The sequence below is a fragment of the Peromyscus maniculatus genome, chromosome 21 (genome assembly GCF_049852395.1).
Source record: "Peromyscus maniculatus bairdii isolate BWxNUB_F1_BW_parent chromosome 21, HU_Pman_BW_mat_3.1, whole genome shotgun sequence".
In the NCBI taxonomy this organism is placed as follows: domain Eukaryota; kingdom Metazoa; phylum Chordata; class Mammalia; order Rodentia; family Cricetidae; genus Peromyscus; species Peromyscus maniculatus.
Window position 1 is genome coordinate 5,086,409 of NC_134872.1, and position 17,125 is coordinate 5,103,533.

Below are 17,125 nucleotides of genomic sequence, written 5' to 3' on the forward strand. Positions count from 1 at the left end.
GCACACATGTGGCATACACTCACACATACATGATCTTATTATTATTTATTATTATTATTTTGGTTTTTTGAGACAGGGTTTCTCTGTGTAATAGCCTTGGTTGTCTTGGAACTCACTCTGTAGATCAGGCTAGTCTCAAACTCACAGAGCTCTGCCTGCATCTGCCTCCCGAGTGTTGGGGTTAAAGGTGTGTACCACCACTGGCATTTTTATTATTTTTTAATACTTATTTTTATGTAAATGGATGTTTTGCCTACATGTATGTAGTACTTACATGCTTGGTGCCCATGGAGGCCAGAAGAGGGTGTTGGATACCTTGGGACTGGAGTTACAGACAGTTGTGAGCCACCGTGTGGGTGCTGGGAATCAAACCTGGGTCCTCTGGGAGAACAGCCAGTCCTCTTAACCACTGAGCCATCTCTAATGAATAAAATAAATCTTAAAAAGGAGAATAGCAGGGTATCATCGCAGAGACTTCTCTGGTGGGGGATGTCAATGGAACCCAGTGGGGTGCTGGGCTCTTGCCCCAGGAGCAGCCCTGAAGGTCCCCTCTGTCTGTCTCCACACTCTTGGGGCAGCTCCTCAATGGCTGCCGTTGGCCCTGTGCCCTGGAGCTGCTGGGCCACAGTGCTGGGCTGCTTTCCATCCCTGCCTGTGTGTGGCTCTGAGCGGCTTCATGTGGTCTCCCTGCTCTGAAGACCCTAGGCTCTGTGTGGGCTTCAGACGCTGATCCGATGTGGACAGGGACAGATAGACATACACCTAAATCTAGACCAGGCTGATCTGTGCCAGCCACCTAGGGCAAACACGTGTATATGCTCAGTTGCATGGCCTGCAGGAGAGACCCAGACAGGTCAGGTCTCAGGGATGGCGGGAAGGGTCCTGGTCCAGGTGGGTTTTACTGAGGAAGGGGACTGGGACCTTTCCCGCTCTCCCTTCCCACAAGGCCTTGTGTCCTGGCCGAGAGTAGACAGTGGGATTGCCCCCGTGGTCTCTCCTGATTGTGACTTCCACATTTCCTGAAGGCTCTAGAACCCTCGGCAGGGGCTACGTGGGCCCTGGTCAGTGTCTCCCCTCCCAGCCACAATGTCTGTATCCCCTCCCTCTGGCTTTGCGGAGGGCCTGCCAGCTGGTCTGACTCAGGATGTCTTACAGGAAATTATATGCATGATTCAAGGCCTCAGCGCTCCCAGGTCCTCGCACACCTGGTCTGGGAGGTTGCACTCTGACCTTCCCCATCCTAAGTCCAGACGGAACCCACCGCCATGGTACCGCCAGTTGGCACCAATGCATGTCCTTCTGCCCTTATTCTCAGTGTGTGACTTGTCTTCCCAATGAGGCTTTAGCTCCCCAAGGCAGGGACCCCATCCTTTCTGGCTCATGTTCTCTCCACAGCTGGTAGAATGAATTATTTCACCTGCTCAGTATGCGTTTATGCAGCCTGCTCTGCAGGTCTGGGCACTGGGGGTGCAGAAGCAAAGTCCACACCCCTGTCCTTATGGGATCTGCATACCACCGATGGCAGGGAGAGCCAGGTGGGAACCAGGACAAAGGACGGCGAGGGCAGCATGCCATGCGCAGTGCACTGATCACACTTTTTATTTATGGGGTAGCTCCATATCATGCAACTCCATATTAGATCACATAGCCCAGGCTGGCCTTGAACTTGTTACGTAGCCAGGGATGACTCTGAACTCCTGATCCTCCTGCCTCTACTTCCCAAGAAGTGGAATTATAAAGTGTGTGCCACCAAACCTGACTATAGTGCACAGTCTTAAAAGAGGTGAGGAGGAGGGTCTTGGTGGGGACGGGTCCTTTGAGCTGGGATTTGCAAGAAGTGAGGGTGTTTAGAAGCAAAGTTTACTAGGAGAAGAAAAGGCAGGGCCAAGGTCCCCAGGAGCGTGAGGAGCCTGCGGGAGGCTATGGGGCTGAACCAGAGTGAGCCTGGAGGAAGTCGGAAACGTGCGGGCCTGCGGAGGTCAGGGCACAACTTGAGGAAGCTGGTTCTCCTTCTACCATGTCTGTCCTGTGGATCCGACTCTGGCTGTCAGGCTTGGTGGCCGTCACCTTCCCCTCGCTGAGCCATCCTGCCACCTCTGTGGTTATTCATGGGGTTGGTGGTTCTGGAGGATGTGAGCGGAGTGCTGACCTGATCGGACTTAACTTTCTTGTTCAGCTTGTGGTGCTGAGGATGGGGCCCAGGACCTCTTGTAGCCTAAGGAGGTGTACCCCAAACCTTGACTTTCCTTTGTTTTCTGTAGGGAACAGGCTGGTGGGGGAGGGGGAAGAGGGGTGCAGGGGAGCAGTTGCTAAAGTTCAGTCGTGAGCGAAAGGCCCTGGCCTGGGATGGTGCCAGAAGTGATGAGCAAAGGCTGGGCTCTGCTTCTGTTGTCTGGGACAGGGTCTCCCGCAGTCCAGGCTGATCTGGAATTCACTGTGTAGTGGAGGATGGCCTCGGTTCTGATCCTCCTGCATCCACCTGCATGCTGGCATTACAGACATACATGACCATGCCATTTTAGTCAATGCTGGGGTTGAACCCAGGCATGCTGGGCAAGCACGCTACCAGCTGAGCTATACCCCAGTCTTCTCCACCCCCACCCCCCTTTGAGACAGGGTCCCTTCATATAACGTGGGCTAGCCTTGACCTCGCTGTGTAGCTGCAGCTATTGGAAGAGAGGGGCTGAGGGTTAGTCTGAAGTTTTGGCCAAAGAGCCATGGTGGGGGGTCATGGACTGAGATGGGGTCAGCATGAGGACCACTTGGTGGGAGGACAGGAGCCCATCTGTGCTGGCTGACGTTCCCCCCCAGTGCCTTTACTTCTGAGGAGAGCAGCTGGGTTGAGAAGAGAGTGTCCTTGGGGCGGGAGTGTAGGAATGACCAGGGATCATGTTAGTAGCCCTTCTGGGGCTGTGAGTGTGGCCAGCATGACTGTGACTGGAAGGGGAGGGAGCGAGCCCTGGAGGCTGGGAGGTTGAGCAGGCTGCGGCCCCCTTTCCTGCCTGGCACCGTTGAGGTCCTTCAAAGCACCTGCTAGTACTGGGCAGCCTGGCTTCAAAGTCCAGCTCTGTGATGTTAACCTTTCCATGCTCTGGCTGCCCTGCTTGCAAAATGGAAATAATAGCAAAGTAGTTTTAGGAAATTAAACAGTGTATGCAAACACCAGGCAGCCTTCCAGCTCCCCAGGCCACCGGCGGGAGGCCGACGATTCAGTGAGCTCCCGCACCATCTGCACGGAGTTAGTGCCAGATGACAGAGGCTGAGGGCCCTGGCTCCTCTAGATGCCAGTCACCAGCCTGGGCCTCTGACTTTTCTGACTGACAGCTGTGAATCAGGGGACCCCGTAAGGTGCCTTCGTGTTTGGGGACCCGCTACAGCGGCTCATAGAAGTCAGCAGAGCTGTTGACTCTGCCGCTGAGATGGCCTGCCTCACAGTCACACGTTGAGTCATGCCATGAGGGGGACGGTCTTTTAATTGATAACGTCATGTTTTAAGGGTCTCGTGAGCTAACTCAGGAAGTAAGCCCACACGGTGGATGGAGGTAAAAGTCGGCCTCTGACCTACACGTGTACTGCACACGGACACATGTGCACACACAGAAATATGAACAAAACACAGCTTCGGGATTAGCGAGATAGCCGAGAAGGTCCTGGTCCGTCCCTGCTACCAAGCCCGAGGACCTGAGTTTGAGCCTTGGAACCCACGTGGCGGAAGGAGAGAAACCTGGCTCTGCACGTCTACACGCCAGGGCTATGCAGACGGACGCTGTGTCAGGAAACCAACGAGGGTGTAATTCAAACCAGCCAGAGGGAGAGACGTGTGAGGCGAGGTGTGGGGTGGGATGAAGAACTGCTTCTGTGCCCTTCTGGGCCACACTAGCCTGCGGCCACCACCGACGGACACTCCCTGAACTCAGTCCTTGTGGGTTGGCCCTTCGCTGTATGATTGATTGATGACGTCACGGATTAACCATCAGTGTCCTCCACCAGGGACAGACTGGGAAGCTGGGGCTGCAGTTTCTATCTGTAACAGTTTCCCACTCTCATCCTGAGGGGCTTTCCAAAAGTCACCTCGTTAACATAAATGCAGGTGAAAGGGGCGGATAGGACCGGCCTTCCTGCCATTTCTGTGGCTGTGGAGCTTTGGTAGAGACTGGGGCAGAAATCCAAAGTGGCAATAAAGACGATTGTAGGTTTGCCCCACTCACGAAGGTGTTAAGGTGCGGGGGCTCTCACCAGAAGCTGGAATGAAACCCCTGTATCGGTTTTTCACACCACTGAGGACACAGGAGAGCGATGTGCAGATTCCGCATGGAGCACAATGGGGGGGGGGGGGGCACAGGCTGCCGAGACTCGTGGTAGAGGTGCGTGCGCTGAGGTAGCGAGGTAGCTGGGACTGTGGGGATGGGAGAGACGGGGCGGGGCTGGGAAGATCAAAGGTGGAGAATCCAGGCGGGCCAATTTTGACACAAGTTATGTGGGAAGACAGCATCATAATTGAGAAGTCTCCTCCTCAGACTGACCGACCGTAGGCAAGTCTTTCTGGCATTTTCTTGACTAATGATTGACCTTGGAAGGTCCAGTCCACTGTGGACGGTGTCACCCCTGGACAGGTAGTCCTGGATTGTATAAAAAGAAAGCTGAATGAGCTCTGAAAAAAAGCCAGTGAGCAGCATTCCTCCATGATTCCTGCATGGAATTCCTTTAGTGATGGATTGTAACAGGGGTGCGTAAGTCGAAACCCTTCCCCCTCCAGCTTGCTTTGGGCCATGGTGTTTATCCCAGCGACAGAGAGCCAACTAGGATATCAGGTCTGCTAGGCGTATGGTTTGTGCCTTGTGGCCGAATGGTGTTTTGAAGGTGTCACCGGGTGCAGTGACCACCTCTGGAGAGACGGGAGTGCCTAGGGATGCTGGGATCACATGGAGACTTTGCAAGGAAACTGGGGTCCCTGAGAGAACATCCTAAGACCGTGTTAGCCAACCCAAGGAGTGCAGAAGTGGAAGTGGTCTTTGACACTGGTTTTGTGACTTCAGGCGAGTCATTTAATGTTTAGGTGCAGTTTTCTCCTGGGTAAAATGGTACCAGTGACCAGTTCTTTGCTGGGAAGTTGGTGGAAATTCAGGAATAATTGCTGAGATAGAGATGGTTTTGACAGTGGTTCATGATCATCTCTTTCCTGGAGCCTGGGATGGAGAACTTGAAGCCTAGATGGATGGAGGGATGGGTAGGTGGGTAGATTAATGTACAGGTGGGTAAACAGATGGGTGCATGGATGGGTAGATAAGTAGTTGCATGGGTAAATGGAGAGATGATTGTAGCATGAATCTTAAAAGTTCTTATTAATAAGATCAAACCTGAGGCCAGTTATTGGGATGAATGCTGGAAGATCAGAGAAGCAGAACAAGCCACAGCTTCCTCACCTCAACAGTTCCTCAGCTCATCCTGATTCTTCAGACTGGAAGCTTCTGTGTCCTCATTCAGAATGAATCTCAGCTGAACTGTGCTGCTCGAAAGCCTGAAGCTTAACCAGCCAAATGCTTCTAGTTTCTGGTCCTCACGCCTTATAAACCTTTCTGCTTTCTGCCATCACTCCCTGGGATTAAAGGCTCACTTTCTGGGATTAAAGGCGTGAGTCACCATGCCTGGATGTTTCCAATGTGGCCTTGAACTCACAGAGATCCAGACGGATTTCTGCCTCTGGAGTGCTAGGATTAAAGGTGTGAGTGCCACCATTTTCTAGCCTTTGTATCTAGTGGCTGTTCTGTCTTTGACCCCAGATAAGTTTATTAGGGTGCACAATATTTTGGGGAACACAATATCACCACAGATGATTGGGTGGGTGCATGGATGAGGAGATGGATAGATGAATAGGAACATGAGTAAATGAAGAGTGGGGTGGGTACATGAATGGATGGATGGAGGCATGGTTGGAGGCATGGATGGATGCATGGATGGTTGGGCAGGTACATGGACTGATGATGGATTGATTGATGCATGGGTCTTCTTCTTCTTCTTCTTCTTCTTCTTCTTCTTCTTCTTCTTCTTCTTCTTCTTCTTCTTCTCCTTCTCCTTCTCCTTCTCCTTCTCCTTCTCCTTCTCCTTCTCCTTCTCCTTCTCCTTCTCCTTCTCCTTCTCCTTCTCCTCCTCCTCCTCCTCCTCCTCCTCCTCCTCCTCCTCCTCCTCCTCCTCCTCCTTCTTCTTCTCCTTCTTCTTCTTCTTTTGGTTTTTCGAGACGGGGTTTCTCCATGTAGTTTTGGTGCCTGTCCTGGATCTCACTCTGTAGACCAGGCTGGCCTCAAACTCACAGAGATCCACCTGGCTCTGCCTCTCAAGTGCTGGGATAAAGGCATGCATGGGTAAATGAGTACATGGATGGATGGGTAGGTGAGGAAGGGCGCATGGATGGATGCTCCCCAGAGATGCAGGATTAAGTCCTCAGCCATAGCTGTAAGAGAATTTCAGACCCTAGCTTAGGTCCTGGCTGAGTCTGGGAAGCATGAGGTTTTTTTTTTTTTTCCTGTCTGTCTGTCTGTCTGTCTGTCGTCTCTCATCACATTTGCTTCTTGTCCTCGCTTTCTCTGACTCTGACTTGCCTTCACCCTCTCCCGTGCTGAACTGTCCCTCCTCGGTTCCCATCTCCCACTGCCTTTGATTCTTGGGCCCCTTTCCTCTCCCTGTCCTTCCTGCCCAGGCAGCAGGGGCTCAGGACTTACTGTGTGAGAGCCCAGACGCCAGCCAAAGCGTGGCTCCAGTTTCAGAGGCCTTGCCTTTTAATGGCAGTGCCATAAAGAGAATGCCCATGGCAGGTTCCAGCGATGGAAGAAACTCCAGACATCATCCCTCGTGCTCCCAGAGTTCCCTGCTCCACAGGAGATGTGTCTCTTCCCTCCCTCTAACCAAGCTGCTCTGTCCCCTAGGCTGGTGGATGACCGCTGTGTGGTGGAGCCTGCAGCTGGGGACCTGGACAACCCCCCCAAGAAGTTCCGAGGTAAGACCTCCACACCAGCTGTGAGCATCCCTCCTGGGCCGCAGGGTCCCGGACCTGGGTCTGGGTCTGTCTCCCCAGTCTGCCCGAGACCACCCTCTTCAGCCTGTGTTAACCTTGGCCTGCAGTGTATCATCTTGGCATGGCACATTTCTGCTTTTCCTTCCAAGACCACACCCCCTTCCCTGGCACACCCCCTTCTGGCCAGGGGCCCATTCTCCCCGAATTCCCAGCCACTCACAGGGCTTTCTTTGTCTGTGTGACTGTTTCTTTTTTTTTTTTTTTTTTTTTTTTTTTTTTTTTTTTAAGGGAATAAAACTGGGAAAGACAATTGCTCAGGCCTCAGGAGGCCCAAGGGAGAACCCTTCCCTGTGCCTCAGTCTCCCCATGTGTGAGGTGAAGGGACTGGAGCTTTTAACTCTTCATATCTACTTGCCTCAGGCTGTGTGTGTGTGGCTCCTGCTGGATGGAACCCCCGAGCCCAGGCATGGCTGTGTCCCGTGACCTAGTCAAGGGCTTTCCCCTGAGGAGGTTCTGTCTTCCATGGTGGTGGGCTCCATAGCCCTGGAAGTAGCAGGGCTGGATGAAGGACAACTTGGCTGATCTTGGGCCAAGCAGGGGATTGCCTGTGAGGGCTGAGGCTGACATGCACTAGACAGTCGGAGCCTGGGCGTGGTGGGAGCAGGCAGGAACATGCCAGCATGATGCCACCAGGTCTGCAGTGCGGTTGGTCCTCTGGGAGAGGCTGGTGGGTGATGTTGTCAGTCTAAATGCTGGGCAGGGGTGGGGCTAAGAGGCCAGGCTGACGGCATCCTTCTGCTGCTTGCTGCTGGGGGTCCTTCCTGTCTTGTTGGGAGTGGTGGGGGGTCCTGGCCTGGAGAGGGCCCTGCATCAGCGCGTCTCTATCCATGTTTCCGTCATGGACTTCTGGCTTGTCTCAGGGGATGCCATAGGTGGAGGCGGGCCTCAGCCGCCGTGTGGGAATGACCTCTGGTCCTGAGCCCTCCACACCACCATCAGCCCACACCTGGCTCTGCGGTCCCTCACCCTGTTTTTGCATGGGGCTGCTCTCCCTCTTCCCCCTGGCCACAGCCCCCTCTACTCCCCACAGTGACTGGCCACCCCTCACCTCCGCACCTCCTGTCCCCACTGTCCCCGCTGTCACCCCACAATCTGCCCTCTGCAGTGTCTGTCCCTGCTCCTGGCTCCGGTCTGACCTTCCCTGACCGCTGGCTCCAGTTCCGACCTGGTTAGTTTTCTGCCTCGCGTGAGTCCGGCGTGCTCTGAGTCCTGTGTCGTTTGCTTATTTTCTTTGTCTCTCAAACCCTCGTCTCTCTCAGGGTTTTAGCTGGGTGAGTTCAAACTTCCTGTGTACCCACGACGGTTACATCTGAGCCAAATGCTGCCACATCCCAAGTGCTGAAGGTTTCACCGCTGTGTGTGTGGGCGCCTGCGCATCACAGTGCACGTGTGGAATATTTCTGTCCTGGTGGGGTTTGAACTCCAGTCTGCCTGTCTTTTGTGCCAGAACATTGGGGAGGCTTTAGTCTGGCTTTTGTGTTTTGGTTTTATTGGGAGTCTGCCTCCTGGCTCTCCTGGTGGGGGGAGGGAGAAGGGAAGGGAGAGGAAGGCGGGAGGGGCAGAGAAGGGTGAAGGTTTCTTGGGGCCCCCGGCTGCTGCCAGAGCAGGGAAGGGATTGTGTGGACACGGGTGTGTGGCAGGCAGGTGACAGGGAGGTGGCTGTGGTAGGGGAAGATATGCCCTTGGCTTCCAGTGGATAGCTTGGGGCCAATTTTTGACAACAAAAAAGCCACTTAGTAGAACAAATACCCTTTTGACTTCTTGCATTCTTCCCACGCCTCTGTCTCCTCCTTTGTGGTTTCCCGAGGCTTGGGTACAGGGACCCCTGGAGGTCCTCTTGGCCTCAGTGGCTCAGCCTGTACAGTGAAGTAGGACAGAGGGACCCAGATTCCACCCATCACCTTCTGGGGGCTTTGGGGTGCAGGAGCCCCTTCCAGGCTCCCCATGGTCCTGCTGAGGCCCGAATCATCGTCTTGAACAGGATCTGTTCTCTGCAGCTTCTGGCTGGCAGGTGCCAGTTGGAACATTTAGAACTTGAGACAAGACTCAGGACTCCAACCTCTTCAGACTGAGGCTCAGGCAATGCCTTCCACCTGAGGCCGGCCTTTGTTGGTTCCTTGGCTTCCCTGCAGCGCCTTGGCCCTCCCACTGCAGGGTGGGGCCGTGGTAGGCATCTGGAAGTTGTCAGGTCACCACCAGACTTTGTTCTGGGATCCCCAGGCATTCTGCCCTCCCATCTTGGGCTGAGCCCAGCCATTGCTGAGGACTCTTCTTGTGGACAGCTCACTGTCCAGTGCCCTTCAGTCCCTACTCCATGTACCTTCTTCTGGGCCAGTGAAGCCCCTGGCCCTCAGTCTGCTTTGGCTTCCCTCGTGTGTGGTTTCAGCTCCATCCATCCACGGTTTGCATCACCCCAAGCCTCGGCTTGTTCGGGGAATTCTTTCCAGACCTGGCAAGGCCCTGGGAGGCCCAGGCTGCTGATGCCAGCGGTACCTCACACCAGCCCAGCCTCCGATGATGGCTGTTCTTGCTGTAGGTGTTGATGCTGAGGACTGGGCTTCTCTTCTGTGCTCTTCCGGTGAGGCCAGGGGACGCCAGTGTGGGAGGACTGCAGCTTTGCTTCAGGGGGACCTCAGGAAGCCCCGAGTGCACGCCTCCAGGCACAGACACCTGGGCTAGTGTGTGGAGGTCACCTCCTTGCTCAGGCTGGTGGGAGGAGGGGCATGGTGGCATTCCTCTGCGTACATAGCTGGGAGCCCCTCCCCCAGCTTTCAGCTCTGCTCCTGCAGGGCACCCCCAAGCCCTTTTGGAGCGGGTGAGGTAGCTCAGTGGTAGAACCCTTGCCTGGCATGCGGGGGCAGTGTTCAGTCCCCAGTATCACAAAACGAACAAAAAGATACTTCAAAGCCAGGTGAAGTGACCCGTGTCTGTAATTCAGTACTCAGGAAGTTAAGGCGAGTGGACCATGGGCTCCACACACCTTTAATCCTGGCACTCTGAAGGCAGAGGCAGGCGGATCTCCGATTTCCTGGTCTAAATAGCGAGTTCCAGACCAGCCAGAGCTGCATCCAGAGACCCTGTCTCAAAACAAAACAAGCAAACAAACAAAAACTATCAAAACAAAACAAAACAAAAAAACCAAAAGAAAACGGAGAAGGATCAAGGAAGACCCCAGAAAATTTCACACACACGTGAAGTTGGTTCTGTCATTCAGGGGACTGGTTTAAAGCACTTGCCATTCGGACCTCGGGACAGAGCAGGAGCACACAGGGCGGCTTTGGCCTGTGCTAACGGTGCCCTTTGTACAGATCGTTGTCCTGGCCTGCTGTTCTCTGAGATCTACTCCTTTAGACTGTGGCTGGAGGCCGCAGCCTAATTGCTGTATAGCATTCCATGGCAAATCCGCTGACTGGCTAGCCTGTTAGTGAGCGCTGAGCTCAGTTCCCATACACGGCTCCTTGGCTCACGTGTGAAGGTTTCTCTGATAAGTTCCCATAAGGGGATTAGCAGGGTGGGAAGAACACACCTCTATCCTAAGCAACGACTCTGCAGCCTTCACTGAGGTGACCACCCTCGATCCCCGTGGACGTGGGCATGGAAGAGGAGATTTGAATCAGTTCTGCTGGACTCTTTTGTTGAGACAAGGTCTCTCTCATGCTGGCCCAGCCTTTATGGTCTTCCAGCTTCTGCCTCCTAGCACTGAGATCACAGGTGACAGAGACCCCACATGTCTAGTTGTCTGGGGTGCCTAGGTACCAGGGCTGCAGCCATGTGGTTCCTTCACCCCACCAGTAGAGGGTGCACTCTTGTGAGTGGCTGTGTGATACTGTATTCTGTCCACTCCAGGCAGTTTGTGGACAGTCAGCTTTCCATTGTCTGTGGATGCCTCTCTACATGGCCCCATCTCCAGCAGGCCATGTCAGGAGGCTCCTGGCATGCTCGCGGCGGCTGCAAGCATAAACCTTATTGGGCTTTAGTTTGCTTTTTAGATCTCTAGCGCGCTGTCTGGGTGTGCATGTCTGGGTGTCACGTGTGAGGAGGCTGGAGGTCGGTCCTGGGTGTTTTCCTTAATTGCTCCTCACCTTGTTTTTTGAGACAGAGTCTCTCACTGAGTCTGGAGGTAATCAGTGTGGCTAGTCTGGCTGGCCAGCACACCCCAGGACTCATCCTGTTTTGCCATCACCGAGGCTGGCATTACAGGCATCTGCTGCTGTGCCTGGCTGTGGGTGCTGAGGATTGAAGTCGGGTCCTCATGCTTGTGTGGGGCTGTCACTGAGTCGCCTCCCAGAAGCCCACAGTGGGATAGCTGCTTGCCTGGCATTTGTAAGACCCTGGGTTCAATTCCTAGAAGTTCAGTCTCTCCTCTCTCTCAAATATTTATAATAATAATAATAATAATAATAATAATAATAATAATAATAATAACTTTTTTTAGCTTATTTATTTTTTGAGACAGAGTCTCACTATGTACTCCTGGCTGGTCTGGAACTTTTTATGTAGATCAGGCTAGCCTTGAACTCATTGAGATCCTTGGGCCGCTGCCTGTCAATTGCTGGGATTTAAGGCATGTGCCACAGATAGATTTATTTCTGTCTCTGTCTCACTCTCCTTCTCCCTGTCTGTCTGTTTGGGGTTTTGTTTGTTTTGAGACAGGGCCTAATTCTGTATCCCTGGCTGGTCTTGAACTCATTGTGTAGCCCTGGCTGACCTCCAACTTGGCAGTGGTCCTCCTGCCTCAGCCTGTCAACTGCTGGTATCACAACCATGCACCATGATGCAGAGCTTCAGCATTTCCTCCCCTCCCTCCCTCCCTCCCTCCCTCTGTCCCTGCCTCCCTCCCTGCCTCCCTCCCTGCCTCCCTCCCTCCCTCCCTCAGTATGGTTTATTGAGTATACTGCAAGGCGCAGGCCAGGCAGTGACTGAGTGCCACCTGAGGTCTTTTGTGCTGTATGTGGCTTTGCTGTGCCTTTCCAGTGTGACTTGTTTCCAGGCACCCTCTGAGGGCCCCATGGGCTGCTTCCCATCTTTTCATTCCTGTCCTTAAGACAATGTAGAGGCCTTTTATACCCGTAGTGGGACCATCCAGTAACAGAACGTGGAGGACACCACGCCTCCATCCATATTGCCGCTTGGTCCTCACGCTCCGCTCCACACCCTCCAGCCCGGCAGCCTAAGCACGCCACCTTTCAACTCCCGGCAGCTGTCTGCGCCTTCCAAGGTTATGCTTTCCCACTACTGCGTGTCCCACGGTCCGTGTTTGGGGCCCTCTCCCCCCCAACTCTCCCAAGCACCCACAGGTAGTTGTCAATTCTCCATTTTCATCCCTCTAAACCCAAGACCCTCCCAGCTACCCCTCTGTGTAAAGGTGTTTTTTTAAAGCTTTATCTGCTTTATTTTACATGTTTGAGTGTTTCCCTGCATGTATATCTGTGGACTGTGAGCGTGCCTGGTGCCCAAGAAAGTCAGAAGAGGGTGTCAGATCCCCGTAACTGAAGTTACAAATGGTTGTGAGCTACCATGTGGGTGCTGGGAATCAAAGCCAGTTCCTCCGCAAGAGCAACACGTGTTCTTAGCCTTTGAGCTACCTCTTGAGCCCCCAGCTACCCATCTTTAAAAGTACTCATTCCAAGGCTAGAGAGATGGCTCAGTGGTTGAGGATGTTTGATGCTTTTGTGGAGGACCCAGGCTCGGGTTCCAGTACCCACTGCCTGTGATCCATCATCAGGGTATCCAGTGCTCCAGTTCTGGCCTCCATAGGCCCCTCACATGGGGCACACACATGTACAAAAATAAAAAGAAATGTTTAAAAAATGCTTATCCCGTGGGGCGGTGGTGGCACATGCCTTTAATCCCAGCACTCGGGAGGCAGAGCCAGGTGGATCTCTGTGAGTTCGAGGCCAGCCTGGTGTACAGAGTGAGATCCAGGACAGGTACCAAAACTACAGAGAAACCTTGTCTCGAAAAAGCAAAAAAAAAAAAAAACAACAACAACAACAAAAAAAAAACACAAACAAACAAACAAAAAAACCAACAACACACACACACACACACACACACACACACACACACACACACACACACACTCTTATCCCAGGGGCTGAGGATGTGGCTCAGAGGTAGAGTGTGGGGCTCTGGGTTCCATCTTGAGAGACATCACAGGAGAGTGTATTTACCTGGGACCCCTGGGACCTGCAGTGGCCTGGGAGTGTTCATCGCTTGAGGCTCCCTCACCCTGCAGATGATGGTGATGACCTCCAGTGCTCAGGGGATGACTGTGAGGGGTGAATGTGGACAGATGGCTGTAGAGTCCATACAGCCTAAGTCCTCTTCCTCCTAAGTGTTGGGATTGATGGAACCCAGGGCTTTGTGAATGCCATGAAAACCCTCTTCCGGCTGAGTCACATCCCCAGCCTGCCTGGGCTTCCTGCAGTCGGTGACTGGCCTTCTGTGGCAGATCCTGCCCTGTGTCCCCTGGACACCCCCTGTGCCCTCAGCCTTTCCTCGTGGCCTGTGATGCTGTGGGCTCCTGGCTCCCTTGCTGTGAGAAGCTTCTGGACCCCTCCAGGTTCTGACACAGCTGCCTTTGGGCCAAGCACACTGCACAGTGGGAGAGATACTGTTTGCCCCATAAAACCTCATAGGAGTAGAGTGTGGGCACCAGGGAGGGTCTGTGCAGGGCAAGCGAATGCATCTGACAAGTTCTGGGGGTTTCCAGGGAAGATTCAGGACCAGGGCAGGAAGGTGCCTCACTTCCTCCCCCTCTTTTGGGTGTAAAGACAGATCTTGTCCACACAGGTTCAACTCTTAGTGACGTGTACTGTTCCTTTCATGGGGGCCAGGCATCCTTCAGAGTTGGGTAAGGGGCCCGGGGATGGCACATGGCTCTTGCAGAGGACCGGAGTTCAGTGCCCGACACCCATGCCAGGCAGGTCACAACTGCCTGTGACTCCTGCTCTAGGGGACCTGACGCCCTCCTCTGGCAGCCTCAGGAACCTGCACTCACATGTGTAAACTGCCCCCAATTTAAAATCAACGACATCTTTGTAAAATAAGTTGAATAGAGAGTGAGAGCCTGGGGAACAGCTCATTGGGAAGAGGCGTTTGCCACCAACCCTGACCGCAGGGGACCTGGGGATGAGATGGGGCCTTAGCGTGGCCTGGAGAAGCAGGAGGACCCCAGCTGCATCCCGAGGGCTGAGCAGAGCCCTCATACACACGGGGTGCACCTCTGTAGAAGGGCCACCCCTCATGCTGGGGGTGCAAGGTGGGCTTGGTGTGGAGCCCTGGTGGCCTCTCTGTTTAGAATTACAGCGTGCCCCTCCCTTTTCCTCCTCCACAACCCTGGCCTCTCCCCTCAACAGTTCAGGGACCTCTGCACCCCACAGGCTGATGGGAGATCAGATCTGCTTTAGATTCCCAGGGCCTGATAGCCCGCGGTGACCTGGAGAGGGGCATGGCCTTAGGGAGAGCAGATGGGTCTATAGGAGGAGGATCCTGTCCTCGTGACTTCCTGTCCCCTGCCCCCACCCCCACCCCGCGCTCTCCCGGCATATGTCTTCTGTTGGACCTGCCCCCAGAGTTTGTAGTCTGATGCTCAGCTGCAGCTGTAAAGGGTTCTTTGGGGCGACTGAAGCCAGCTTTCCTCGAGGCTGTGACTCTTGTCGTGTCGGGGTGTTCACAATGCACAGGGCTGCTCTCCCACACCTGCTGGTGTGCACAGCCCACCGCCCCCGGAACCCATTCTCCGCTTCCATCAGACTTCAGGCTTTTCCAGCTGAGGCCGCCTTTGGCGAGCTAGAAATTTAGGATGCCATTTTTGGAGTTCGGGCTTACAAAAGTGACAGGTGTCTTGTTTCTTGGCCAAAATGAGAAACTCAGTAGTGATTTCTGTTTCTGGACCTTGATTTTTGTCCTGACCAGAATCAAGAGGCTGAGAAGCATTTAACTTGTTGTATAAGGGTTCCCGGGGGAGGGGTACTCTTATTTGTCATATACGGCAGTGGGGGAGAAGCCGTTCCACAGCAATGTGGTGTTGGGAAAACAGTCCAGACAGGGGGCAATGGTCTAGCCTCATCCCAAAGGGGACTGGGGAGTATAAGCTGTCCCTCACACAGTGGGGATTGCACTGTTAGATGTCTGGATCAGCTGTGAGATGGGGGTGAGCTGGGGAGGCAGGGCAGTCTGCTAAGAATAACTGTCCACACTGGCAAACGCCGGCACAGATGTCACGGAGTGAGGCCTAGAGGCCAGGAACATCTGGTAACTTCCCTAGAGAAAAAAAGGTACCTGTCTTCCCCCAAGGGAGACCTCACCATTGACTCAGCAGACTCCTGGAGGCTCCAATTCTCTCTCTCTCTCTCTCTCTCTCTCTCTCTCTCTCTCTCTCTCTCTCTCTCTTTCGCCTGCCTCCCTGCCTTCCTTCCTTCCCTTCCTTCCTTTCCTCCTCCTCCTTTTTTGTTTTTTCAAGACAGAGTTTCTCTAGCCGGGCGGTGGTGGCGCACGCCTTTAATCCCAGCACTCGGGAGGCAGAGCCAGGCGGATCTCTGTGAGTTCGAGGCCAGCCTGGGCTACCAAGTGAGCTCCAGGAAAGGCGCAAAGCTACACAGAGAAACCCTGTCTCGAAAAACCAAAAAAAAAAAAAAAAAAAGACAGAGTTTCTCTGTGTAACCCTGGTTGTCCTGGAACTCTCTTTGTAGACCAGCTGGTCTCAAACTCACAGAGATCCACCTGCCTCTGTTTCCCGAGTGCTGGGATTAAAGACGTGTGCCACTACACCTGGCAAATTTCTTAAGATTTAGTTTTACTTGCTTGTGTGTGTGTGTGTATGTGTGCACATGTGCGTGTCTTTGCACATGAATGGAGGCCAGAAGGTGGCACCAGGTGTCTTCCTTATTACTTCTGTACCCACTCCTTTGAGGCAGAGGCTTTCCTTGTTCTTCAGACTTGTGTCTCAGCTGGGCTGGAAGGTCCCAGGAACCCTTGTTTCCACCTCCACCATGGCTGGGGTTACAGGTGCCTGTGCAGATGCCCCATTTGTTCTGTGGGTGCTGGGATCTGAACTCCACGCTGCATGAGTACTCAGCAGGGGCTCCTAGGCTCTGAACCATCTCTTCAGCCCCTGGGTCTCTAGTGTTCATGCTGTTCTTCTAGCTGTTTCCTGTCCCACCCCGTGGGCAGGAGGCTGGGAGACTCGGGTTCTGCCCGGGAGCCCTGAGCTCTCAGCTCTGACTGAGCCCCCATCCATCTCTTCTGATTCCACCGCAGATTGCCTCTTCAAAGTGTGCCCCATGAACCGCTACTCGGCACAGAAGCAGTACTGGAAAGCCAAGCAGACTAAGCAGGACAAGGAGAAGATCGCCGACGTGGTACTGCTGCAGAAGCTGCAGGTGTGTGCACGGATGCGCACGGCACTGGGGCGCACCGCACTGGGGCACACGGCACTGGGGCGCATGGCACTGGGGCCCACCGCACTGGGGCGCATGGCACTGGGCGCACGGCACTGGGGCCCACCGCACTGGGGCGCACGGCACTGGGGCGCACGGCACTGGGCGCACGGCACTGGGGCGCACCGCACTGGGGCGCACGGCACTGGGGCGCACGGCACTGGGGCACACGGCACTGGGGCGCACCGCACTGGGGCACACGGCACTGGGGCCCACCGCACTGGGGCGCACGGCACTGGGCGCACGGCACTGGGGCCCACCGCACTGGGGCGCACGGCACTGGGGCGCACGGCACTGGGCGCACGGCACTGGGGCGCACGGCACTGGGGCGCACGGCACTGGGGCACACGGCACTGGGGCGCACCGCACTGGGGCACACGGCACTGGGGCGCACCGCACTGGGACCCACTGCACTGGGGCACACCGTACTGGGGCACACGGCACTGGGGCACACGGCACTGGGGCGCACGGCACTGGGGCGCACGGCACTGGGGCGCACGGCACTGGGGCGCACCGTACTGGAGCACACGGCACTGGGGCACACGGCACTGGGGCACACGGCACTGGGGCGCACGGCACTGGGGCACACCGTACTGGAGCACACGGCACTGAT

At 54.7% G+C, this 17,125-nt stretch overlaps 1 protein-coding gene across 3 annotated transcripts in view; it reads left to right on the forward strand.

Moving 5' to 3' along the window:
- Itpr3 (inositol 1,4,5-trisphosphate receptor type 3) overlaps positions 1-17,125 on the forward strand; it is a 71,496-nt gene that overhangs the window by 11,503 nt on the left and 42,868 nt on the right. For all 3 annotated transcript variants that reach the window (XM_006996585.4, XM_042266460.2, XM_006996584.4), the window contains exons 2-3: positions 6,921-6,991; positions 16,334-16,455. In XM_006996585.4, the coding sequence (XP_006996647.1) occupies positions 6,921-6,991; positions 16,334-16,455 (193 nt within the window). The remainder of the gene's footprint in view (positions 1-6,920; positions 6,992-16,333; positions 16,456-17,125) is intronic.